This window comes from Carcharodon carcharias, chromosome 20 (genome assembly GCF_017639515.1).
Source record: "Carcharodon carcharias isolate sCarCar2 chromosome 20, sCarCar2.pri, whole genome shotgun sequence".
Classification (NCBI taxonomy): Eukaryota; Metazoa; Chordata; class Chondrichthyes; order Lamniformes; family Lamnidae; genus Carcharodon; species Carcharodon carcharias.
The window spans coordinates 68,734,858-68,761,851 of NC_054486.1; the positions used below are offsets into that span (position 1 = coordinate 68,734,858).

At 41.5% G+C, this 26,994-nt stretch overlaps 1 protein-coding gene across 1 annotated transcript in view; it reads left to right on the forward strand.

Annotated features, from left to right (window-relative positions):
* LOC121292504 (neuroblast differentiation-associated protein AHNAK-like) overlaps nucleotides 1-26,791 on the forward strand; it is an 87,022-nt gene extending 60,231 nt beyond the window's left edge. The window contains exons 7-8 of the mRNA XM_041214544.1: nucleotides 2,596-23,119; nucleotides 24,246-26,791. Coding sequence (XP_041070478.1) covers nucleotides 2,596-23,119; nucleotides 24,246-25,393 — 21,672 coding nt within the window. The 3' untranslated portion in view covers nucleotides 25,394-26,791. The remainder of the gene's footprint in view (nucleotides 1-2,595; nucleotides 23,120-24,245) is intronic.
* Nucleotides 26,792-26,994: the final 203 nt, after the last annotated feature.

The following is a 26,994-nucleotide window of genomic DNA, read 5'->3' on the forward strand; positions in this document are numbered from 1 at the left end:
GATCTATGCTTTTCCCGTGTGTAGTTGGAAGATGAAGATGTTCTTCAGCCCTGTGTACAGGAGGTAGTTTTTATCTTTGAGCACCAACCCTATGGTTCTCTGTGGAATTGCAAAGATTGTCACTACAGCAGACTGCTGTAGAATGAAGGTAGCCCCATGCATGCAGGCTGTACTGAAAAAATCAGGAATCCTCTGATCCTGCTTCTCCGATGTATTCACCTCTCCTGGTATAGATGGCCTCCATCACATCCTGGATGATGGATGGCATACTGAGAATTGTTGGTTATGTTATCCACTCACAAATGGAAAGATCCAGATGCATAAAAGTTCAATGCCACTGTAACCTTTACAGCTCCTGGCAGGGCTACCCCTGGCCTGGTGTGAGGTTCCAGGTTGTATTGAAAGAGGTGGCATAGATTCTATGACCACCTTCTTGTTGAATCAGAACCATCTCAAGCATTGTTCCCAGGTTAGATGAAGGTAAGGGAAATGCTCTTGAGAAACCCATGGTGAGCACAGCCCTATGTGAATAGCCCACCTCCTCCTTCCTCTTCACAGAGCTTCCCCTCTCAGCAATCTCTGCTCCATTTGCTGATCATGTTGGATACTGCAGCTATTGCCTCCATACCTCATGTAGGGTTGGGCCACCAGATCCACTGGCCGGCCTGAATGTATGTAAGAATTCACCACAAAGCCTCCAAAAACAAGCCTCAGTACGTCCATGATGTTGCCAGAGCAGAAGTAAGTTAAAAGCACCTTACCTGCAAGTAGGATGCCTGGACCTTTAAATAGCACTAGTGAGGGTTTCCTCGTGCTGCTGAACACATGTTCGGCATTTGGTGCGCATGCACAGACCAAATTTGTGAAACATGTACCAAATCAGGCATCTCCTCGCGTTGCTGACGTTCCCCATGCTAATATGCTGCCCAGCAGGGGGTGCCATGTAGGACATGTTGGAAGTGGTCAGCTGCGCAACCAACAAAATTTTAATGCTTTGGAGCTTCCATAGCAGCAATTGCAGTGCCACTGCAGAGCCCAAGCACATGGCCATTATCTTTTGATGTGGCATTTTCTGCAAGAAGTATGAGGAGAGACCTTTGTCCCAGTCACACAGAATGCCATTTGTGAATTTGAAGGGTCATTTCATTTTTGAGGTGGCTGCAAAAAACTGATTGGAGGGAGCCAAACATGAAATTGTGGTATGTTTACGGACTTTGGAGAGGAAAGGGAAGTTGGAGATAGGGTGGAAGTTCACAAACACTGTGAGGTCAAGGGTAAGTTTTTTGAGGAGTGGGTAATGATGGCAGATTTGAGAGGGAGAAGGACTGAAGCTGAGGAGCGAAAACTGTGAACAACTTCACCTAACATTGGGGCCAGGAGGGGAAGTTGGGTGGTCAGCTGTTTATTGAGGATAAGGTCAATGGAGAAGGAGGTGGCTCTCATGGACAAGACAAACTTGGAGAGGGTACAATAGGACATCGGAGAAAATCTGGAGAAAAATGCCAGGTCAAGGCTATGGCAGAGGCCAACCTAGGGAAAGTTTGGACTGATGGACTTGAGGGATGGGAGGGAAGTGGTAAAGGTAGATGAACTTTGTGACAAAGAAGTCCATGAGTTCCTTGCACCTGTTGGAATTGAGGGTGGAGAAGGTGGGTGCTTTGTAGCAAAGAGGAAATGTCAGGGGTTACTTTTGCATTCCAGGATAACCCTAGAAGAGTGGGCATTTTTGGAAGGCATAGCCAGAACCTGATCAGACTTTATGCGATCCAATCAAATCTGACAATGAATGGTTAAACCAGTCATCTGCAATAATCATTCAAGTGTCCGTCTCTTTTACTTAGGGGAGTGAAAGTGAGGGCCACACCAGAGGGCACAACCAGATTGTGAGAGAGTGGTGGTTTTAATGGGGACAAGGCATTAAAGTACATTAACTGTGAGGGTGTTATTGAACAGAGTGGCAACTGCTCAAATGTCATGATGACTGAAGGCCCAAAGGCTGAGCAGTTGGGAATTTACAAGCGTAAGTGACTTGAGTTTTTTTCCACATACGTAGGTATATTATTTCTGGTCTAAAGCCCACTTGCCGAAGATTTCTGTTTTCATCCAGTACTGAAATTGTAGCAGGCATTTTACACATAAGATAAAATTGTAGTTTATGGGAAGGTGACTTTTGGAATAAGTACAAGAAAAGGATATTAGAATATATCTGAATTGTAACAGTGTAAATACAGTTATTACAAATAGCTCACATGGGTATTTCTAGACTCACATTAGCATGAGAAAACATTGAGTACAAAATCTAGCACATTTGCAAAGCTGATTAAGTATTAGAAGTGCCAAAGATAAAAATCTGTTATAGAGGTCAGCCTTACAAGTGAGCTAAGCACTACATGCAACAAAAACATTGTGAGTAATTTTGTAAGCTTTTCTCTCTTTCTATCAATCAGTTTTTTTAAAATCCATTCATGGGATGTGGGCTTTGCTGGCTGGACCAGCATTTATTGCTGATCCCTACTTGCCCATCCTTAGTCTATCAATCTTATGGATTTCTTTCATATAAAAGCTGATGAAATAACAGTACATACTTTCTCTTAGGGAACAGAAGAAGATTTATTTACAAAACTTTATGGAAAGAAAACAAAAGTAGCAAGAGATGCTTCTGAAGAAATGCGCAGACAAACAGAAACAAAAATGCAAGAAACTACTCAAAAGGGGAAAACAAAGGTGGCTGAAGTACCTGATGTAACTTTTTCCTGCCCCAAGTTTCCAGCTTTCAAAAAAACAAAGTCATACAGCCTGGGCAGATCTCACAGCTTATCAGAAACAGAAGAACGTGATCAACATGACATAACTGCAACAAGCACAGATATAGAATCCCATTTGAAAACAGCAGAAATGCCCCAAAAAGTGAAAAAACGGAGAAGAAAAATAAAACTTCCACATATTGGTGCAAGAGGAATAAAAATGGGGAAGACAGAAGCCTCTGAGGAGGAAAAAGAAACACCTTCTACAGGTACTAATGAATCATCTACTTCGAAATATGAAACACTCCAACCAAATGCAGAAAGTACACCACAAAACTCAAATGAGACCACAATAACAACTACAAAACAATCTGATCCAAAGCTGGAGAACCAAAGCCATGAAATGGATTCGGATAATATTAATACTGAATCCAAACTCAAAATGCCAAAACTCAAAATAGCAAAATTTGTGATTTCAGAACCAATTCTGCCCACAATTGATATTGAGACAAAATTGCCAGAGGCAAGTACATGTTTGCAAACATCGGATGCAAATATGGAGCAACAAAAAATTGAAATTGAGTATTCAAAAAGAGACAGTGATGCCAAATCAGCTATTCCGATTGCAGCTGCAGAAATTAAATTAAAAACAGATATTGGAATGTCAAAAGTTAAGTCACAAGTGGGTAGGAAACAGGGAGAAACAACTGGCCAGCCAACACAACAGTATACCTCACAAAAAGAACTTGGTACCACAGATATAAAATCTGATGCTTCATTGCCGTTACATGAGAAGCAAGAAGCAAGTATCAGCGAGCAAATTGCTGAGATTCAGCTTCCAAAATCTGAAATGCGAACTAAGAAATCCAAGACTGATAAGCAGGAAAAAACAAAAAAGCCCAAAAAGAAAGAAGCCAAAGATAAAATGACTGGAACACAGTCAAAGCCTTCAACACTTGCAATTGATGTCAGCTTAATGAAAGTTCACACCACAGTTTCAAACACTGACACAGATGTGAAACAACCAGCAGTAAAAATGATTCCAGGCAATTTGAAGGGCGATCTCATATCTGGGATTACTGAGCTAGAAGACCATGATTCAAGTATGGATGTCAGCATGAAGGAGCCACACAGTGATATTTCAGACAACAAACATCAAACTGATATGAGGGACAGAAACTGGGAGTTAGTTACAGTGGAAGCTGAGGCAGGTGAGAAGATTCCGAGCATGCATGTTACAGAAGGAGGAAACATGAAAAAGTTCAAAATAAAAGGACCGAAATTTGGGCTTTCAGCGGCTGACATCAAAGGGCCCAACATTGATGTCAATCTCCCCAAAGATGACATCTCACTCCCAAAAATGGATGTGGAAGTGACAGTGCCAGGGGTAGATGTAAAATCAGGCAAGATGGAAGGTGATCTCAGTGTTGGAGACATTGAACTCAAAGGACCAGATGTCAGTCTGAAAATGCCTGAGGTGAAAAAGCCATCAATTAATGTTGATGTTCCAAAAGCGAAAGGGAAGTTTGATGAAGATACATCCACGTCTAAGTTGGAACTTGACATTTCAACACCAGGACTGTCAGTAGACGTTAAACCCCAAACAACTGACACCCATGTGCCAAGAGTAGATGCAGATGTTGCAGCACCAGATCTGGACGCGAAAGGTGATGGTGGGAGGATCAAAATGCCATCCATGAAAATGCCATCATTTGGTGTTTCAATTCCAAAATTAAAAGGTGCAGAAGTGGACGTGAATGTGAAGAAGTCAGAAGTCAATCTTTCACTAGAAAAACCGGAGCTAGATATTCAAGGGCCGAAAATTGAAATAGGAGCTCCAGAATATGAAATTGATGTACAGGCACCAACTGTAGAAGTTGAAGGAAAAGGAGGGAAAATAAAATTGCCCAAGTTTCAAGGACTGAAGTTTGGGTTATCGGCACGTGACATCAAAGCACCCAAAATTGATATCAACCTCCCCTCAGTTGACATCTCACTACCAAAATCGGATGTGGATGCGACATTGCCAGGTGTAGATGTAAAACCAGGCAAGATGGAAGGTGATCTCAGTGTTGGAGACATTGAACTCAAAGGAACTGATGTCAGTCTGAAAATGCCTGAGGTGAAAAAGCCATCAATTGAAATTAGTCTCCCAAAAGTAAAAGGGAAGCTTGATGTTGATGCATCCATGTCTAAACCGGAACTTGACATTTCAACTCCTGGGCTGACATTTGACATTAAAGCCCCAACAACTGACATCCATCCACCAGCTCTAGACGGAGATGTTGCAGCACCAGATCTGAAGGTGAAAGGTGATGGTGGGAGGTTCAAAATGCCATCGATGAAAATACCATCGTTTGGTGTTTCACTTCCAAAATTCAAAGGTTCAGACGTGGATGTGAGTGTGAAGAAGCCAGATGTCGATATTTCAGTTGACAAGCCTGAGATAGATATTCAAGGTCCGTCAATTGATGTCGGAAGTCCAGAATGTGAAGTTGATATGGACATACCTGATGTAGACCTTGAGGGAAAAGGAGGGAAAATAAAATTGCCCAAATTTAAAGGACCGAAGTTTGGATTTACTGCACCTGAAATCAAAGGGCCCAAAATTGATGTCAGCATCCCCACGGTTGACATCTCACTACCAAAATCGGATGTGGATGTGAAAATGCCAGGTGTAGATGTAAAACCAGTCAAGATGGAAGGTGGTGTCAGTGTTGGAGACATTGAACTCAAAGGACCTGATGTCAGTCTGAAAATGCCTGAATTGAAAAAGCCATCAATTGATATTGGCTTTCCAGCAGTGAAAGGAATGTCTGATGTTGATGCATCCATATCTAAACCTGAGCATGACATGTCAGCTCCTGGACTGTCAGTGGACATTAAAGCCCCAACGACTGACATCCATCCACCAACTGTAGATGTAGATGTTGCAGCACCAGATCCGAAGGTGAAGGGCGATGGTGGGAGGTTCAAAATGCCGTCAATGAAAATGCCATCGTTCGGTGTTTCACTTCCAAAATTCAAAGGCCCAGAAGTGGATGTGAGTGTGAAGAAACCGGATGTCGATATTTCATTTGAGAAACCTGAGGTCAACATTCAAGGGCAAAAAATTGAAATAGGAGCACCAGAATGTGAAGTTGATGTGGAGGCACCTGATATAGAACTCAAGGGAAAAGGAGAGAAGGTAAAATTGCCTAAACTTAAAGGACCGAAATTTGGATTCACTGCACCTGACATCAAAGGGCCCAAATTTGATGTCAACCTCCCCACAGTTGACATCTCACTACCAAAATCGGATGTGGATGTGACAGTGCCAGGTGTTGATGTAACACCTGGTAAGTTGGAAGGTGATGTCAGTGTTGGAGACATTGAACTCAAAGGACCTGATGTCAGTCTGAAAATGCCTGCGGTGAAAAAGCCATCGATTGATATTGGTTTTCCAAAAGTGAAAGGGAAGACTGATGTTGATGCATCCATGTCTAAACTGGAACTTGACATTTCAGCTCCTGGGCTGTCAGTTGATATTAAACCCCCAACGAATGGCATATATCCACCAACTGTAGATGTAGATGTTGCAGCACCAGATCTGAAGGTGAAAGGTGATGGTGGGAGGTTCAAAATGCCATCCATGAAAATACCATCGTTTGGTGTATCACTTCCAAAATTCAAAGGTTCAGACGTGGATGTGAGTGTGAAGAAACCAGATATCGATATTTCAGTTGAAAAGCCTGAGATAGATATTCAAGGTCCGTCAATTGATGTCGGAGGTCCAGAATGTGAAGTTGATATGGACATACCTGATGTAGATCTCGAGGGAAAAGGAGGGAAAATAAAATTGCCCAAATTTAAAGGACCGAAGTTCGGATTTACTGCACCTGAAATCAAAGGGCCAAAAATTGATGTCAGCACCCCCAAGGTTGACATCTCGCTAGCAAAATCGGATGTGGATGTGACAGTGCCAGGTGTTGATGTAACCCCAGGCAAGATGGAAGGTGATGTCAGTGTTGGAGACATTGAACTCAAAGGACCTGTTGCCAGTCTGAAAATGCCTGAGGGGAAAAAGCCAACAATTGATATTGGTTTTCCCACAGTGAAAGGAGTGTCTGATGTTGATGCATCCATGTCTAAACCTGAGCTGGTCATGTCAGTTCCTGGAATGTCAGTGAACATTAAAGCCCCAATGACTGACATCCATCCACTGGCTCTAGACGGAGATGTTGCAGCACCAGATCTGAAGGTGAAAGGCGATGGTGGGAGGTTTAAAATGCCGTCAATGAAAATGCCATCATTTGGTGATTCACTACCAAAATTCAAAGGCCCGGAAGTGGATATGAGTGTGAAGAAACCAGATGTCGATACTTCAGTTGAGAAACCTGAGGTCAACATTCAAGGGCAAAAAATTGAAATAGGAGCATCAGAGTGTGAAGTTGATCTGGAGGTACTTGATGGAGAACTCAAGGGAAAAGGAGAGAAAACAAAATTGCCCAAACGTAAAGGACCGAAATTTGGATTCACTGCACCTGACATCAAAGGGCCCAAAATTGATGTCAACCTCCCCACAGTTGACATCTCACTACCAAAATCGGATGTGGATGTGAGAGTGCCAGGTGTTGATCTAACACCAGGCAAGTTGGCAGGTGATGTCAGTGTTGGAGACATTGAACTCAAAGGACCCGATGTCAGTCTGAAAATGCCTGAGGTGAAAATGCCATCGATTGATATTGGTTTTCCAAAAGTGAAAGGGAAGATTGATGTTGATGCATCCATGTCTAAACTGGAACTTGACATTTCAGCTCCTGGTCTGTCAGTGGACATTAAGGCCCCAACGACTGACATCCATCCACCAACTGTAGATGTAGATGTTCCAGCACCAGATCTGAAGGTGAAAGGTGATGGTGGGAGGTTCAAAATGCCATCGATGAAAATACCATCGTTTGGTGTTTCACTTCCAAAATTCAAAGGTTCAGACATGGATGTGAGTGCGAAGAAACCAGATGTCGATATTTCAGTTGAAAAGCCTGAGATAGATATTCAAGGTCCGTCAATTGATGTTGGAGGTCCAGAATGTGAAGTTGATATGGATATACCTGATGTAGATCTCAAGGGAAAAGGAGGGAAAATAAAATTGCCCAAATTTAAAGGATCGAAGTTTGGATTTACTGCACCTGAAATCAAAGAGCCAAAAATTGATGTCAGCATCCCCACGGTTGACATCTCACTAGCAAAATCGGATGTGGATGTGAAAGTGCCAGGTATAGATGTAAAACCAGTCAAGATGGAAGGTGATGTCAGTGTTGGAGATATTGAACTCAAAGGACCTGATGTCAGTCTGAAAATGCCTGAGGTGAAAAAGCCATCGATTGATATTGGTTTTCCAGCAGTGAAAGAAATGTCTGATGTTGATGCAACCATGTCTAAACCTGAGCTTGACATGTCAGCTCCTGGGCTGTCAGTGGACATTAAAGCCCCAACGACTGACATCCATCCACCAACTGTAGATGTAGATGTTGCAGCATCAGATCTGAAAGTGAAAGGCGATGGTGGGAGGTTCAAAATGCCATCGATGAAAATGCCATCGTTTGGTGTTTCACTTCCAAAATTCAAAGGCCCAGAAGTGGATGTGAGTGTGAAGAAACCAGATGCCGATATTTCACTTGAGAAACCTGAGGTCAACATTCAAGGGCAAAAACTTGAAATAGGTGCACCAGAATGTGACGTTGATGTGGAGGCACCTGATATAGAACTCAAGGGAAAAGGAGGGAAAATAAAATTGCCTAAACTTAAAGGACCGAAATTTGGATTCATTGCACCTGACATCAAAGGGCCCAAAATTGATGTCAACCTCCCCACAGTTGACATCTCACTACCAAAATCGGATGTGGATGTGACAGTGCCAGGTGTAGATATAAAACCAGTCAAGATGGAAGGTGATGTCAGTGTTGGAGACATTGAACTCAAAGGACCTGATGTCAGTCTGAAAATGCCTGAGATGAAAATGCCATCAATTGATATTGGTTTTCCAAAAGTTAAAGGGAAGATTGATGTCGATGCATCCATGTCTAAACCCGAATTTGACGTTACAACTCATGCGCTGTCAGTGGACTTTGAAGCCCCAACGACTGACATCCATCCACCAACTGTAGATGTAGATGTTGCAGCACCAGATCTGAAAGTGAAAGGCGATGGTGGGGGGTTCCCACTGCCATCGGTGAAAATGCCATCGTTCGGTGTTTCACTTCCAAAGTTCAAAGGTCCAGAAGTGGATGTCAGTGTGAAGAAACCAGATGTCGATATTACACTTGAAATACCTGACGTGGTTATTCAACGTCCGAAAATGGAAATAGGAGCACCAGAATGTGAATTTGATGTGGAGGCACCTGATATAGAACTCAAGGGAAATGGAGGGAAAATTAAATTGCCCAAATTTAAAGGACCAAAATTTGGATTCACTGCACCTGACATCAAAGGGCCCAAAATTGATGTCAACCTCCCCACAGTTGACATCTCACTACCAAAATCAGATGTGGATGTGACAGTGCCAGGTGTTGATGTAACACCTGGCAAGTTGGAAGGTGATGTCAGTGTTGGAGACATTGAATTCAAAGGAGCCGATGTCAGTCTGAAAATGCCTGAGGTGAAAAAACCATCAATTGATATTGTCTTTCCAAAAGTGAAAGGGAAGATTGATGTTGATGCATCCATGTCTAAACCTGAACTTGGCATTTCAACTCCTGGCCTGTCAGTGGACATTAAAGCCCCAACGACTGACATCCATCCACCAACTGTAGATGTGGAAGTTGCAGCACCAGATCTGAAAGTGAAAGGCGATGGTGGGGGTTTCAAAATGCCATCAATGAAAATGCCATCATTTGGTGTTCAACTTCCAAAATTTAAAGGTCCAGAAGTGGATGTGAGTGTGAAGAAACCAGATGTCGATAGATCGCTTGAAAAAACGGACTTAGGCATTCAAGGGCCGAAAATGGAAATAGGAGCACCAGAATGTGAGGTTGATGTGGAGGTACCTGATGTAGATTTCGAGGGAAAAGGAGGGGAAATAAAATTGCCCAAATTTAAAGGACCGAAATTTGGATTCACTGCACCAGAAATCAAAGGGCCCAAAATTGATGTTAATGTCCCCACAGTTGACATCTCACTACCAAAATCAGATGTGAATGTGAAAGTACCAGGTGTGGGTGTAAAAGCAGTTAAGATGGAAGGTGATGTCAGTGTTGCTGACATTGATCTCCAAGGACCTGATATCAGCCTGAAAATGCCTGAGGTGAAAAAGCCATCGATTGATATTGGTTTTCCAAAAGTGAAAGGGAAGATTGATGTTGATGCATCCATGTCTAAACCTGAACTTGACAATTCAACTCCTGGGCTGTCAGTGGACATTAAAGCCCCAACGACTGACATTCATCCACTAACTGTAGATGTAGATGCTGCAGCACCAGATCTGAAGGTGAAAGGTGATGGTGGGAGGTTCAAAATGCCATCGATGAAAATACCATCGTTTGGTGTTTCACTTCCAAAATTCAAAGGTTCAGACGTGGATGTGAGTGTGAAGAAACCAGATGTCGATATTTCAGTTGACAAGCCTGAGATAGATATTCAAGGTCCGTCAATTGATGTCGGAGGTCCAGAATGTGAAGTTGATATGGACATACCTGATGTAGATCTTAAGGGAAAAGGAGGGAAAATAAAATTGCCCAAATTTAAAGGACCGAAGTTTGGATTTACTGCACCTGAAATTAAAGGGCCCAAAATTGATGTCAGCATCCCCAAGGTTGACATCTCACTAGCAAAATCAGATGTAGATGTGAAAATGCCAGGTGTGGATATAAAACCAGTCAAGATGGAAGGTGATGTCAGTGTTGGAGACATTGAACTCAAAGGACCCGATGTCAGTCTGAAAATGCCTGAATTGAAAAAGCCAACAATTGATATTGGTTTTCCAACAGTGAAAGGAATGTCTGATGTTGATGCATCCATGTCTAAACCTAAACTTGACATTTCAACTCCTGGGCTGTCAGTGAACATTAAAGCCCCAATGACTGACATCCATCCACCAACTGTAGATGTAGATGTTGCAGCACCAGATCTGAAGGTGAAAGGTGATGGTGGGAGGTTCAAAATACCATCGATGAAAATACCATCGTTTGGTGTTTCACTTCCAAAGTTCAAAGGTCCAGAAGTGGATGTTAGTGTGAAGAAACCAGATGACAATATTTCACTTGAAAAACCTGACGTTGACATTCAAGGGCCTAAAATGGAAATAGGAGCACCAGAATGTGAAGTTGATATGGACATGCCTGATGTAGATCTCAAGGGAAAAGGAGGGAAAATAAAATTGCCCAAATTTAAAGGACCGAAATTTGGATTCACAGCACCTGAAATCAAAGCGCCTAAAATTGATGTCAATGTCCCCACAGTTGACATCTCACTACCAAAATTGGATATGGATGTGAAAATCCCAAGTGTAGATGTAAAACCAGTCAAGATGGAAGGTGATGTCAGTGTTGGAGACATTGATCTCCAAGGACCTGATGTCAGTCTGAAAATGCCTGAGGTGAAAAAGCCATCGATTGATATTGGTTTTCCAACAGTGAAAGGGAAAATTGATGTTGATACATCCATATCTAAACCCGAACTTGACATTTCAACCCCTGGGCTATCAGTGGACATTAAAGCCCCAACGACTGACATCCATCCACCAACTGTAGATGTAAATGTTGCAGCACCAGATCTGAAAGTGAAAGGTGATGGTGGGAGGTTTAAAATACCGTCAATGAAAATACCATCCTTTGGTGTATCACTTCCAAAATTTGACGGTCCAGAAGTGGATGTGAGTGTGAAGAAACCAGATGTCGATATTTCACTTGAGAAACCTGAGGTCAACATTCAAGGGCCAAAAATTGAAATAGGAGCACCAGAATGTGAAGTTGACGTGGAGGCACCTGATACAGAACTCAAGGGAAAAGGAGAGAAGGTAAAATTGCCTAAACTTAAAGGACCGAAATTTGGATTCACTGCACCTGACATCAAAGCGCCCAAAATTGATGTCAACCTGCCCACAGTTGACATCTCATTTCCAAAATCGGATGTGGATGTGACAGTGCCAGGTGTTGATCTAACACTAGGCAAGTTGGAAGGTGATGTCAGTGTTGGAGACATTGAACTCAAAGGACCCGATGTCAGTCTGAAAATGCCTGAGTGGATAAAGCCATCGATTGATATTGGTTTTCCAAAAGTGAAAGGAAAGATTGATGTTGATGCATCTATATCTAAACCGGAACTTGACATTTCAACTCCTGGGCTGTCAGTGGACATTAAAGCCCCAACGACTGACATCCATCCACCAACTGTAGATGTAGATGTTGCGGCACCAGATCTGAAGGTGAAAGGTGATGGTGGGAGGTTCAAAATGCCATCGATGAAAATACCATCGTTTGGTGTTTCACTTCCAAAGTTCAAAGGTTCAGAAGTGGATGTGAGTATGAAGAAACCAGATGTCGATATTTCAGTTGAAAAGCCTGAGATAGATATTCAAGGTCCGTCAATTGATGTCGGAGGTCCAGAGTGTGAAGTTGATATTGAGGTACCTGATTTAGATCTCGAGGGAAAAGGAGGGAAAATAAAATTGCCTAAATTTAAAGGACCGAAGTTTGGATTTACTGCAACTGAAATCAAAGGGCCCAAAATTGATTTCAGCATCCCCACAGTTGACATCTCACTACCAAAATCGGATGTGGATGTGACAGTGCCAGGTGTAGATGTAACACCAGTCAAGATGGAAGGTGATGTCAGTGTTGGAGACATTGAACCCAAAGGAGCCGATGTCAGTCTGAAAATGCCTGAGGTGAAAAAGCCATCAATTGATATTGGTTTTCCAACAGTGAAAGGGAAAATTGATGTTGACACATCCATATCTAAACCGGAACTTGACATTTCAACTCCTGGGCTGTCAGTGGACATTAAAGCCCCAGCGACTGACATCCATCCACCAACTGTAGATGTAGATGTTGCAGCACCAGAACTGAAGGTGAAAGGGGATGGTGGGAAGTTCAAAATGCCGTCAATGAAAATGCCATCGTTTGGTGTTTCACTTCCAAAATTCAGAGGTCCAGAAGTGGATGTGAGTGTGAAGAAACCAGATGTCGATACTTCAGTTGAGAAACCTGAGGTCAACATTCAAGGGCCAAAAATTGAAATAGGAGCACCAGAATGTGAAGTTGATGTGGAGGCACCTGATATAGAACTCAAGGGAAAAGGAGAGAAAATAAAATTGCCTAAACTTAAAGGACCGAAATTTGGAATAACTGCATCTGACATCAAAGGGCCCAAAATTGATGTCAACCTCCCCACAGTTGACATCTCACTACCAAAATCGGATGTGGATGTGACAGTGCCAAGTTTTGATCTAACACCAGGCAAGTTGGAAGGTGATGTCAGTGTTGGCGACATTGAACTCAAAGGACCCGGTGTCAGTCTGAAAATGCCTGCGGTGAAAAAGACATCAATTGATATTGGTTTTCCAAAAGTGAAAGGGAAGATTGATGTTGATGCATCCATATCTAAACCCGAATTTGTCATTTCAATTCCTGGGCTGTCAGTGGACATTAAAGCCCCAACGACTGACATTCATCCACCAACTGTAGATGTAGATGTTGCGGCACCAGATCTGAAGGTGAAAGGTGATGGTGGGAGGTTCAAGATGCCATCGATGAAAATACCATCGTTTGGTGTTTCACTTCCAAAGTTCAAAGGTTCAGAAGTGGACGTGAGTGTGAAGAAGCCAGATGTTGATATTTCAGCTGAAATGCCTGAAATAGATATTCAAGGTCCGTCAATTGATGTCGGAGTTCCAGAATGTGAAGTTGATATGGAGATACCTGATGTAGATCTCGAGGCAAAAGGAGGGAAAATAAAATTGCCCAAATTTAAAGGACCGAAGTTTGGATTTACTGCACCTGAAATCAAAGAGCCCAAAATTGATGTCAGCATCCCCACGATTGACATCTCACTACCAAAATCGGATGTGGAAGTGAAAATGCCAGGTATAGATGTAAAACCAATCAAGATGGAAGGTGATCTAACTGTTGGAGACATTGAACTCAAAGGAACCGATGTCAGTCTGAAAATGCCTGAGGTGAAAAAGCCATCAATTGATATTGGTTTTCCAACAGTGAAAGGGAAAATTGATGTTGATACATCCATATCTAAACCGGAACTTGACATTTCAACTCCTGGGCTGTCAGTGGACATTAAAGCCCCAACGACTGACATCCATCCACCAACTGTAGATGTAGATGTTGCAGCATCAGATCTGAAGGTGAAAGGCGATGGTGGGAGGTTCAAAATGCCGTCAATGAAAATGCCATCGTTTGGTGTTTCACTTCCAAAATTCAGAGGTCCAGAAGTGGATGTGAGTGTGAAGAAATCAGATGTCGATATTTCACTTGAGAAACCTGAAGTCAACATTCAAGGGCAAAAAATTGAAATAGGTGCACCAGAATGTGAAGTTGATGTGGAGGCACCTGATATAGAACTCAAGGGAAAAGGAGAGAAAATAAAATTGCCTAAATTTAAAGGACCGAAGTTTGGATTTACTGCAACTGAAATCAAAGGGCCCAAAATTGATTTCAGCATCCCCACAGTTGACATCTCACTACCAAAATCGGATGTGGATGTGACAGTGCCAGGTGTAGATGTAACACCAGTCAAGATGGAAGGTGAGGTCAGTGTTGGAGACATTGAACCCAAAGGAGCCGATGTCAGTCTGAAAATGCCTGAGGTGAAAAAGCCATCAATTGATATTGGTTTTCCAACAGTGAAAGGGAAAATTGATGTTGACACATCCATATCTAAACCGGAACTTGACATTTCAACTCCTGGGCTGTCAGTGGACATTAAAGCCCCAGCGACTGACATCCATCCACCAACTGTAGATGTAGATGTTGCAGCACCAGAACTGAAGGTGAAAGGGGATGGTGGGAAGTTCAAAATGCCGTCAATGAAGATGCCATCGTTTGGTGTTTCACTTCCAAAATTCAGAGGTCCAGAAGTGGATGTGAGTGTGAAGAAACCAGATGTCGATACTTCAGTTGAGAAACCTGAGGTCAACATTCAAGGGCCAAAAATTGAAATAGGAGCACCAGAATGTGAAGTTGATGTGGAGATACCTGATGTAGATCTCGAGGGAAAAGGAGGGAAAATAAAATTGCCCAAATTTAAAGGACCGAAGTTTGGATTTACTGCACCTGAAATCAAAGGGCCAAAAATTGATGTCAACCTCCCCACAGTTGACATCTCACTACCAAAATCGGATGTGGATGTGACAGTGCCAAGTTTTGATCTAACACCAGGCAAGTTGGAAGGTGATGTCAGTGTTGGCGACCTTGAACTCAAAGGACCCAGTGCCAGTCTGAAAATGCCTGAGGTGAAAAAGCCATCAATTGATATTGGTTTTCCAACAGTGAAAGGGAAAATTGATGTTGACACATCCATATCTAAACCGGAACTTGACATTTCAACTCCTGGCCTGTCAGTGGACATTAAAGCCCCAGCGACTGACATCCATCCACCAACTGTAGATGTAGATGTTGCAGCACCAGAACTGAAGGTGAAAGGGGATGGTGGGAAGTTCAAAATGCCGTCAATGAAAATGCCATCGTTTGGTGTTTCACTTCCAAAATTCAGAGGTCCAGAAGTGGATGTGAGTGTGAAGAAACCAGATGTCGATACTTCAGTTGAGAAACCTGAGGTCAACATTCAAGGGCCAAAAATTGAAATAGGAGCACCAGAATGTGAAGTTGATGTGGAGATACCTGATGTAGATCTCGAGGGAAAAGGAGGGAAAATAAAATTGCCCAAATTTAAAGGACCGAAGTTTGGATTTACTGCACCTGAAATCAAAGGGCCAAAAATTGATGTCAACCTCCCCACAGTTGACATCTCACTACCAAAATCGGATGTGGATGTGATAGTGCCAAGTTTTGATCTAACACCAGGCAAGTTGGAAGGTGATGTCAGTGTTGGCGACCTTGAACTCAAAGGACCCAGTGCCAGTCTGAAAATGCCTGAGGTGAAAAAGCCATCGATTGATATTGGTTTTCCAACAGTGAAAGGGAAGATTGATGTTGATACATCCATATCTAAACCGGAACTTGACATTTCAACTCCTGGGCTGTCAGTGGACATTAAAGCCCCAACGACTGACATCCATCCACCAACTGTAGATGTAGATGTTGCAGCATCAGATCTGAAGGTGAAAGGCGATGGTGGGAGGTTCAAAATGCCGTCAATGAAAATGCCATTGTTTGGTGTTTCACTTCCAAAATTCAAAGGTTCAGACGTGGATGTGAGTGTGAAGAAACCAGATGTCGATATTTCAGTTGAAAAGCCTGAGATAGATATTCAAGGTCCGTCAATTGATGTCGGAGGTCCAGAATGTGAAGTTGATATGGAGATACCTGATGTAGATCTCGAGGGAAAAGGAGGGAAAATAAAATTGCCCAAATTTAAAGGACCGAAGTTTGGATTTACTGCACCTGAAATCAAAGGGCCAAAAATTGATGTCAGCATCCCCAAGGTTGACATCTCACTAGCAAAATCGGATGTGGATGTGACAGTGCCAGGTGTTGATCTAACACCAGGCAAGTTGAAAGGTGATGTCAGTGTTGGAGACATTGAACTCAAAGGACCCGATGTCAGTCTGAAAATGCCTGAGGTGAAAAAGCCATCGATTGCTATTGGTTTTGCAAAAGTGAAAGGGAAGATTGATATTGATGCATCCATATCTAAACCCGAACTTGACATTTCAACTCCTGGGCTGTCAGTGGACATTAAAGCCCCAACGACTGACATCCATCCACCAACTGTAGATGTAGTTGTTGCAGCACCAGATCTGAAGGTGAAAGGTGATGGTGGGAGGTTCAAAATGCCATCGATGAAAATGCCATCGTTTGGTGTTTCACTTCCAAAGTTCAAAGGTTCAGACGTGAGTGTGAAGAAGCCAGATGTTGATATTTCAGTTGAAAAGCCTGAGATAGATATTCAAGGCCCGTCATTTGAAGTTGGAGGTCCAGAATGTGAAGTTGATATCGACATACCTGATGTAGATCTCGAGGGAAAAGGAGGGAAAATAAAATTGCCCAAATTTAAAGGACCGAAGTTTGGATTTACTGCACCTGAAATCAAAGGGTCCAAAATTGATGTCAGCATCCCCACGGTTGACATCTCACTACCAAAATCGGATGTGGATGTGAAAATGCCAGGTGTAGATGTAAAACCAGTCAAGATGGAAGGTGATGTCAGTGTTGGAGACATTGAACTCAAAGGTCCCGATGTCAGTCTGAAAATGCCTGAGGTGAAAAAGCCATCGATTAATATTGGATTTCCTAAAGTGAAAGGGAAGATTGATATTGATGCATCCATGTCTAAACCCGAACTTGATATTTCAACTCCTGGACTGTCAGTGGACATTAAAGCCCCAACGACTGACATCCATCCACCAACTGTAGATGTAGATGTTCCAGCACCAGATCTGAAGGTGAAAAGTGGTGGTGGGAGGTTCAAAATGCCATCGATAAAAATGCCATCGTTTGGTGTTTCACTTCCAAAATTCAAAGGTCCGGAAGTAGATGTGAGTGTGAAGAAACCAGATGACAATATTTCACTTGAGAAACCTGAGGTATGTTTTCAAGAGCCGAAAATTGAAATTGGAGCACCAGAATGTGAACTTGATGTTAAGGCACCTGACGTAGAACTCGAGGGAAAAGGAGGCAAACTAAAATTGCCCAACTTTAAAGGACCGAATTTGGGATTTACTGCACCTGACACCAAAGGGCCCAAAATTGATGTCAGCCTCCCCACAGTTGACATCTCACTACCAAAATCGGATGTGTATGTGAAAGTGCCAGGTGGAGATATAAAACCAGGCAAGATGGAAGGTGATGTCAGTGTTGGAGACATTGAAGTCAAAAGACCTGATGTCAGCCCGAAGAAGCCTGAGCTGAAAAAGCCATCGATTGATATTGGTTTTCCAAAAGTGAAAGGGAAGATTGATGTTGATGCATCCATATCTAAACCCGAACTTGACATTTCAGCTCCTGGACTATCAGTGGACATTAAAGCCCCAACAACTGACTTCCACCCACCAACTGTAGATGTAGATGTTGCAGCACCAGATCTGAAGCTGAAAGGTGATGGTGGGAGGTTCAAAATGCCATCAATGAAAATGCCTTCATTTGGTGTTTCACTTCCAAAATTCAAAAGTCCAGAAGTGGATGTGAGTATGAAGAAGCCACTTGTCGATATTTCACTTGAAAAACCTGAGGTAGATATTCTAGGGCCAAAAATTGAAATAGGTGCACCGGAATGTGAAGTTGACCTTGAGGCACGTGATGCAGGTGCTGAGGGAAAAGGGGGGAAAATAAAATTGCCCAAATTTAAAGGACCAAAATTTGGATTTACTGCACCTGACATCAAAGGACCCAAAATTGATGTCAGCATCCCCACAGTTGACATCTCACTACCAAAATCAGATGTGGATGTGACAGTGCCAGGTGTAGATGTAAAAGCAGGCAAGATGGAAGGTGATCTCAGTATTGGAGACATTGAACTCCAAGGACCTGATGTCAGTCTGAAAATGCCTGAGGTGAAAAAGCCATCAATTGATATTAGTTTTCCAAAAGTGAAAGGAATGTTTGATGTTGATGCATCCATGACTAAACCTGAGCTTGACATTTCAGCTCCTGGACAGACAGCGGACATTAAGGCCCCAAAGACTGACATCCATCCACCAACTGTAGATGTAGATATTGCCGCATCAGATCTGAAGGTGAAAGGTGATGGTGGGAGGTTCAAAATGCCATCGATGAAAATACCATCGTTTGGTGTTTCACTTCCAAAATTCAAAGGTCCTGAAGTGGATGTGAGTGTGAAGAAGCCAGATGTCGATATTTCACTTGAGAAACCTGAGGTAGATATTCAAGGGCTGACAGTTGATGTCAGAGCTCCAGAATGTGAAGTTGATGTGGAGGCAGGTGATGTAGGTCTTGAGGGAAGAGGAGGGAAAATAAGTTTGCCCACATTTAAAGGACCGAAATTGGGATTTACTGCACCTGACATCAAAGCGCCCAGCATTGATGTCAAACTCCCCAAATTTGACATCTCACTACCAAAACCAGATGTGGACATGACAGTGCCAGGTGTAGATGTAAACCAAGGCAGGATGGAAGGTGATCTAAGTGTTGGAAACATTGAACTCCAAGGACCTGATATCAGTCTGAGAATGCCTGGGGTGAAAAAGCCATCAATTGATGTTGGTTTTCCAAAAGTGAAAGGAATGTCTGATGTTGATGCATCCATGTCTAAACCTGAACTTGGCATTTCAGCTCTTGGACTATCAGCCGACATTAAAGCCCCAACGATTGACATACATCCACCAACTGTAGATGTAGATGTTGCAGCACCAGATCTGAAGGTGAAAGGTGATAGTGGGAAGTTCAAACTTCCATCCATGAAATTTCCATCGTTTGGTGTTTCACTTCCAAAATTCAAAGGTCCAGAATTGGATGTGAGTGTGAAAAAAACAGATGTCGATATTTCACTTGAGAAACTTGCAGCAGATGTTCAAGGGCCGAAAATTAACGTAGTAGTTCCAGAATGCGAAGTCATTATGGAAGCACCTGATGTAGATATTGAAGGAAAAGGAGGGAAAATAAAATTGCCCAAATTTAAAAGACCGAAATTTGGATTTACTGCACCTGATATCAAAGCACCCAACATTGATGTCAACGTCCACAAAGTTGACATCTCACTACCAAAATCAGATGTGGATGTAAAGTTGCCAGATCTTGATTTAAAACCAGGCAAGATGGAAGGTGATCTCAGTGTTGGAGACATTGAACTCCAAGGACCTGATATCAGCCTGAAAATGCCTGAGGTGAAAAAGCCAACAATTGATATTGGTTTTCCAAAAGTGAAAGGAATGTCTGATGTTGATGCATCCATGTCTAAACCCGAACTGGATATCTCAACTCCTGGACTGTCAGTGGACATTAAAGCCCCAACGACTGACATCCATCCATCAACTGTAGATATAGATGGTGCAGCACCAGATCTGAAGGTGAAAGGTGATGGCGGGTGGTTCAAAATGCCATCGATGAAAATGCCATCGTTTGGTGTTTCACTTCCAAAATTCAAAGGTCCGGAAGTGGATGTGAGTGTGAAGAAGCCTGATGTGGACATTTCACTTGAAACACCTGAGGTAGATTTTCAAGGGCCGACAATTGATATAGGGCCTTCAAAATGTGAAATTGATGCGGAGGCATCTGATGTGGACATTGATGGAAAAGGAGGGAAAGTAAAATTTCCCAAATTTAAAGGAACGAAGTTTGGATTTACTGCACCTGACATCAAAGGGCCCAAAATTGATGTCAACCTTCCCACAGTTGACATCTCACTACCAAAATCAGATGTGGATGTGAAATTGCCTGTTCTTGATGTAAAAGCAGGCAAAGAAGAAGGTGATCTCAGTGTTGGAGACATTGAACTCCAAGGACCTGATATCAGCCTGAAAAAGCCTGAGGTGAAAAAGCCAACAATTGATTTTGGTTTTCCAAAAGTGAAAGGGAAGATTGATGTTGATGCATCCATATCTAAACCGGAACTTGACATTTCAACTCCTGGGCTGTCAGTGGACATTAAAGCCCCAACGACCGACGTCCATCCACCAGCTATAGATGTAAATGTTGCAGCACCCGATCTAAAGGTGAAAGGCGATGGTGGGAGGTTCAAAATGCCATCACTGAAATTTCCATCGTTTGGTGTTTCACTTCCAAAATTCAAAGGTCCAGAAGTGGATGTGAGTGTTCAGAAGCTAGATGAAGATATTGCACTTGAAACACCTGAGATAGATATTCAAGGGCCAAACGTTGATATAGGAGCTCCAGAATGTGAAGTTGATGTGGAGGCACCTGAAGTAGATATTGAAGGAAAAGGATTGAAAGTAGAATTGCCCAAATTTAAAGGACCTAAATTTGGATTTTCTGCACCTGACATCAAAATTGATGCCAAACTCCCCAAAGTTGACATCTCACTACCAAAGTCAGATGTGGATGCGACAGTGCCAGGTTTTGATAAACAACCAGGCAAGGTGGAAGGCAATCTCAGTGTTGGAGACATTGAACTCCAAGGACCTAATGTCAGTCTGAAAATGCCTGAGGTGACAGAACCAACAATTGATGTTGGTTTTGCAAAAGTGAAAGGGAAGTTTGATGGGGATACACTCATGTCTAAACCCGAACTTGACACTTCAACTCCTGGACTTTCTGTGGACATTAAAGCCCCAACAGTTGACATCGATCCACCAACTGTAGACGTAAATGTTGCAGCACCAGAACTGAAGGTGAAAGGTGGTGGTGGGAGGTTCAAAATGCCATCCATGAAAATGCCATCGTTTGGTGTTTCACTTCCAAAATTCAAAGGCCCAGAAGTGGATGTGAAGAAGCCAGATGTCGATATTTCACTCGAAAAACCTGAGGTCGACATTAAAGGGTTGAAAATTGATGTTGGAGCTCCAGGAGGTGAAGTTGACGTGGAAGCATCCGATGTAGAAATCAAGGCAAAAGTAGGGAAAATAAAACTGCCCAAATCTAAGGTATCGAAATTTGGATTTTTGGCACCTGACATCAAAGCACCCAACACTGATATCAAACAGCCCAAAACTGACATCTCACTACCAAGATCTGATTTGGATGTCAAAGTGCCAGGTCTTGTTGTAAAGCCAGGCCAAATGGATGGCGATGTCAATGTTGGAGACATTGAACTCCAAGGGCCTGATGTCAGTCTGAAAATGCCTGAGGTGGAAAAACCATCAATTGATATTGATTTTCCAAAAGTGAAAGGGAAGCTTGATGTTGATATATCCATGTCTAAACCCAAACCTGACATTTCAACCCCTGGGTTGTTAGCAGACGTTAAAGCTCCAACGACTGAAATACATGCACCAATTGTAGATGGAGATGTTGCAACAGCTGACCTTAAGCTAAAAGATGAAAGTGGGAGGTTCAAAATGCCAACCAAGAAAATGCCATTGTTTGGTGTTTCCCTTCCAAAGTTCAAAGGTCCAGAAGTGGATGTGAACGTGAAGAAGCCAGATGTGGATATTTCACTTGAGAAACCTGAGGTAGATATTCAAGGGCCGAAAATTGATGTTGGAACCCGAGAATTTGAAATTGATGTGGAGGCACCTGATGTAGACATTGAAACAGGGGGAGGAAAAATGAAACTGCCAAAATTTAAAGCTCTAAAATTTGGATTTTCGGCAGCTGACATCAAAGCTCCCAAAATGAATGTTGATGTCAGTGTGCCCACAGTTGACCTTTCACTACCAAAAGCTGATGTGCATGCAAAAGTGCCAGTTGTAGATGTAAAACCAGGCAAGTTGGAGGGTGATTTTTGTGTTAGAGCTATTGACCTTGAAGAACCTGATGCCTGGCTTCAAATGCCTGAAGTAAAAAAGCCATCACTTGATAGTGCTATTCCAAACATGAAAGGGAAAATTGATGTTGATTCATCCCTGTATAAACCTGAACTTGTATCAGCTCCTGGACTGTTAGTGGACATTAAAGGTCAATCATCTGACAATCATGTCCCAACAATGAAGGTAGATGTTGCAGCACCAGATCTGAAGGTGAAAGGTGATGGTGGGAAGTTTAAAATGCCATCCATGAAAATGCCATCTTTTGGCGTTTCACTTCCAAAATTCAAAGGTCCAGAAGTAGATGTTAGCATGAAGAAGCCAGATGTTGCTATTTCCCTTGAAAAACCTGATGTAGGTATTAAAGGCCCACATGTTGATGTGCAAACACCGCCAGATGACATGGATGTGAAGACACCTAAAACATCTAAGGTTGATCCTGATGGGAAAGTGTCTGCAGTAAAAATGGAGCCTGGGGACTTAATTGGTGAGCTTAATGTTTTGGATCATGGACTTCTTGAGTCTGATGCCATGCTAAAAATGTCAAATGTACGAAAGCCATTAATAGTGCAGGGTAACATTAATCTTGATGCAAATCAGTCAAAACCTGACACTGATGCAAGTGTGCCTGGAATATCAGTGGACCTCAAAAGTCCAGAGTGTGTCATCCATTCATCAAGATTAAAAGTGGATACTGATTCGGTACATATTACAGCAGCAGATGCAGATCCTAATTTGAAAACGCCTGAGACAAAAGTGCCATTATTTGCAGTTTCACTTCCTAAATTTATGTTTCCCGATGTTGACTTTGGCATGGAAACAACAGAGAAAGATGTCGCACTACCTGAAGATCCTAAGGTTACCAAGGCTGTGACTAAAGAGCCAGGTACTGATATTGATGTAATGACATTTGATGTTTAAGTTTATCATATTGCAGGGAAATGGTTTAACCTCACCATTGTAGTGGATTAATTTGAAATATTAGAGCTAACATATGTCGGGAGGTGAAATTGGACTTTGGCATTAGAATGAAACAGGCAATTTACATACCACCCAAGTTGTTTTTCCATTGAAAACAATGCAAAATAAAATTGGATGTAAAACTGTGTGTAAAACTGACTGCTGGTACTTTATCCACTGTTTTGTACTACTTCCCAAGGCCAAATTCACCTCTCTGATGTTAAGGAAGGCATTTCATCCCAGATTGCACTCTATTTGGTAATGGATGAAATTTAGATAACAAGCTAAATTGTGTTAAAGCTGACAATTTGGAAATGTTTAGCTTTGGCTCGAATGGCAGATGAATTATCCTAAGAGATATTGAAATGAACTTGGCATCGGACTACTCTGAAGTAAATATAATGAAAGAAAATTGTGCATGAAGAGTTCAGAATGTAATACTCAATCCCCATTGTTGACTATGCAATAAACACTAAAGAAGTAGATACCAGAGGCCACTTAATTGTACCTGAAAAGAGAAAAAAAAGATCTGTGATGTCAAAAACGAATGTTTCCAAAATTGAGGTCCATTCATCAAAGAAGAGAGCAGTGACCCATAGCAAAGAATTTGATTCACATATGGAATCTATAAATATTGCAATGATACAGGAAAAATTTTATACAAAATAATCACTATCATGATCAGTCATTTGTAGTGATATTGAGAGCCCAGTTGCTGATAATTTAACTAAACAGAAGGCATATTCTAAGGCATTAGAGAAAGAAGAGCCAGAGATTGAAGGAGAAAAGCTTTGCTCAACCATGAATGTACCTACAATGAAAGTACGCACATTTGAAGTTAAACAGTATGAAAAAGGTACAGATGTTAATGTCCAATGGAGCAGTCTAGATGTCTTAATATTCTTTCATTCAAAAAAGTAAAGAGTATTAAAAGAATCTATTCCCAAATGAGTTGGAATTGATTGTTGATCAGACAAACACAAGAGAGAAAAATGATGAGATTAAATTTAAATTCCCTGAGATTCTCTTTTTTCTCACATCTGATATTTCAGATAATTCTGCTCAAGGAAAGGTTGGTGAGAATCTGAATAAAACGGTTCCTGAACTCAAAGGCCAAAAGGATGCTGAATTAACAAAAATAGATGAGAGTTCGACATCAAAGGGGAAGACAAGTTGGTTTAAATTTCCAAAAATTAGCTTTTCATCACCATGGAAAAAAGAAAAAGGCACTGACAGTGAGAAGCAAGCTGCACATGAAATTCCAACATCTAGCACAGGACCAGTTAAATTTAGTGTCAAAGCAACTGATGTGAAAACTGATGGTCATGACATTTTACCTAAAGGGTCTACAGATGAAGTATCATCATTAACCATCCCTATATCAAAAGAAGTACTTGTTGAAGATGCTGAAAGTACAGTCACTGATGGTGACACAACTCAAATGGTAACAGTGAAGTGCGAAAACGGTGAAACCACAGCAACAGGCATATACGTGACAATGCCCAGCCAACTAGTGACATCAACTGCAAGAACTGAGCTCGCTTTGCTGGAATCAGGTGATTTCACTGCGAATGTACAGTCATCCAAAACAAGCAAAATGTCTACGCTTGAATCTTGTCATCAAGGCCAAGTTCCAACCTGTGAGCCTTCATCTGGACTTTGTCAAACTACTCTGACTGAAACCAAAGTTACAAAAACAAATGAGAAACAACAAAGCATCAAAAAAACAGGAATTTTTCAAGGTCCTAACCTATTAACATCCTCACTACCTGAAGGTTCAACACATACACATCCGACAGAACATTCCACAGTTGTCTCTAAAGAATATCATATTCAAGAACAAGTTGCCAGTGGGTCATCTGAACCAGTGAAGTACACCAAAGAATGTTCTTCATTCCAGTCTGACTCTCACTCACCCAAATCAGAATATACTGTATCTGCTGAAGGTCACACCTTCACTAAGAAATATACCAAAACTGAAGGAACTGTAGTTATCTTAACTGAGAGTTCCATAGTACAAGGGGGTGTAGCTTCTGAAGCAACAGTTACTGATGATACATCTACTATTATCCAAAGAAAGAGAGAAATGATTCAGAGTGAACAAAAACAGTTCTCTGAAATATCCCAACCTTCATCAGTTTCCATCTCCATAACAGAATCTGAAACAAAAGATGATAAAAAGACAGAAAATAAGGAATGAAACATGTATTTGCAGCCTTAATTATAATTGTGATATGATGCTTTTACACAGTAGTTACCTTTGCTGTTTGCATTTAACTAAATATCTACTTGATTACTCTGTGCTAGAGAGGTATTTTATAGAATATTGGGATATTGCGTTAGGTGTTAAAGATCACACTTTCACATAATAGAACTTGTTCAATAACAACAAATTCAGAGTTGAAAATATAGACTACTTCAGTAAATTATACGTTATTTTGCATATTTATGTATAGGCTGCTCAAAAATTACTTTTGACCTAAATATAACTGGGACAAAGTTTCATGGCTTTAAATCATCCAGTGACAAACACCTTAACTATGATTTTCAGTCAGTTAATGTTGGTGACTTTTTATCTTCACTTAGCTTGATCGAATAATCACCTGCTTAGTTTCATGAATATCTAAATTTTAATAAGGAGGTGCTCTCTCAAAATTATTTATACATCCAAATTATGTTAAAAAGTCCATAATCCATCTCTAATTAAAAAAAAACTTGAATTATCTGCAAGTTCTGAATAATAAGCATTAAGAAGTATGGCCCACTGACCTAACTAGCTTAATAGGACATGCCACGACAAATAGTTCATGTCGTCAAGGAAAGTGGTGATAATGATCAGGAATGGAATATTTTCTATCTAAAACACCCAATGTCAGCATCAAACATTTTCAGCAGCAGAGGAACATTTCTTCCACTCAATTCACCTCAGCATTTAGAAGCATATATCACAATACACCAGTATTTTATTTTTTCATTTCTCAAATTAATCATTGTTAGGCCTGTCTGAGTGACATTGTCAGTTAGTGTCAATTTAGGAGCAATTTTCTGCTATAGGCCTGTGTCCACTAGAATTCATTTCACATAGAATACTTACAACCAGAAGGTAGAGAGCACTTTTCATCTCATCAGTCTTGCATCCAGGTCTCAGAGGTAGCCCTAATCCACTGCACCACTCGGTTTTTACAACACAATACTTCTAAAATGATTATGTCACTGATCTAGCACTTGCAATACATGGTGTCACAAAACATGTTTAAAGCACGCATGTGAATAACATACACTCAATAAAAATGTCACAAAGAAGGATTTATCGCTCAAGTGGTTAATTTCAAAATATCAGTGAGCTTAGCAGATATAATTCTAATTTGTTCTTCTCCTGTAAATTCTTAAAATGTATTCAATTCTGTGTGAATATTTTTGTTGTAAATATGATTAACTGAAATTTGTATCCTGAAAACTGCTGTTGATTTATGACGCAATTACTGTGGGATATTACTCATGTGGAATATTGATTTTGCTTTGCTAAGTTTCTTACAGTTAATTAATTTGCTAATTGTGTGTATGTATCATCAATAAAATATCTGTTTAGACATAAAAATTGGACAACAGCTTGGTTTGGTTGAAGTGGTAACTATATGCAGAGTTTTAACAATCCTGTGCAGTTGGTGGGGCGGGGGGGAGAGTGGGTTGGGAACCCGTTTGTTGCTGGGGTGAGTTTTGCTGTGGCTATTTAACTTATTAGCATCCCACTTGCTGGTTTCCCAACCAATCACAGAGTGCGAGTGTGGTAACAACTCGAAC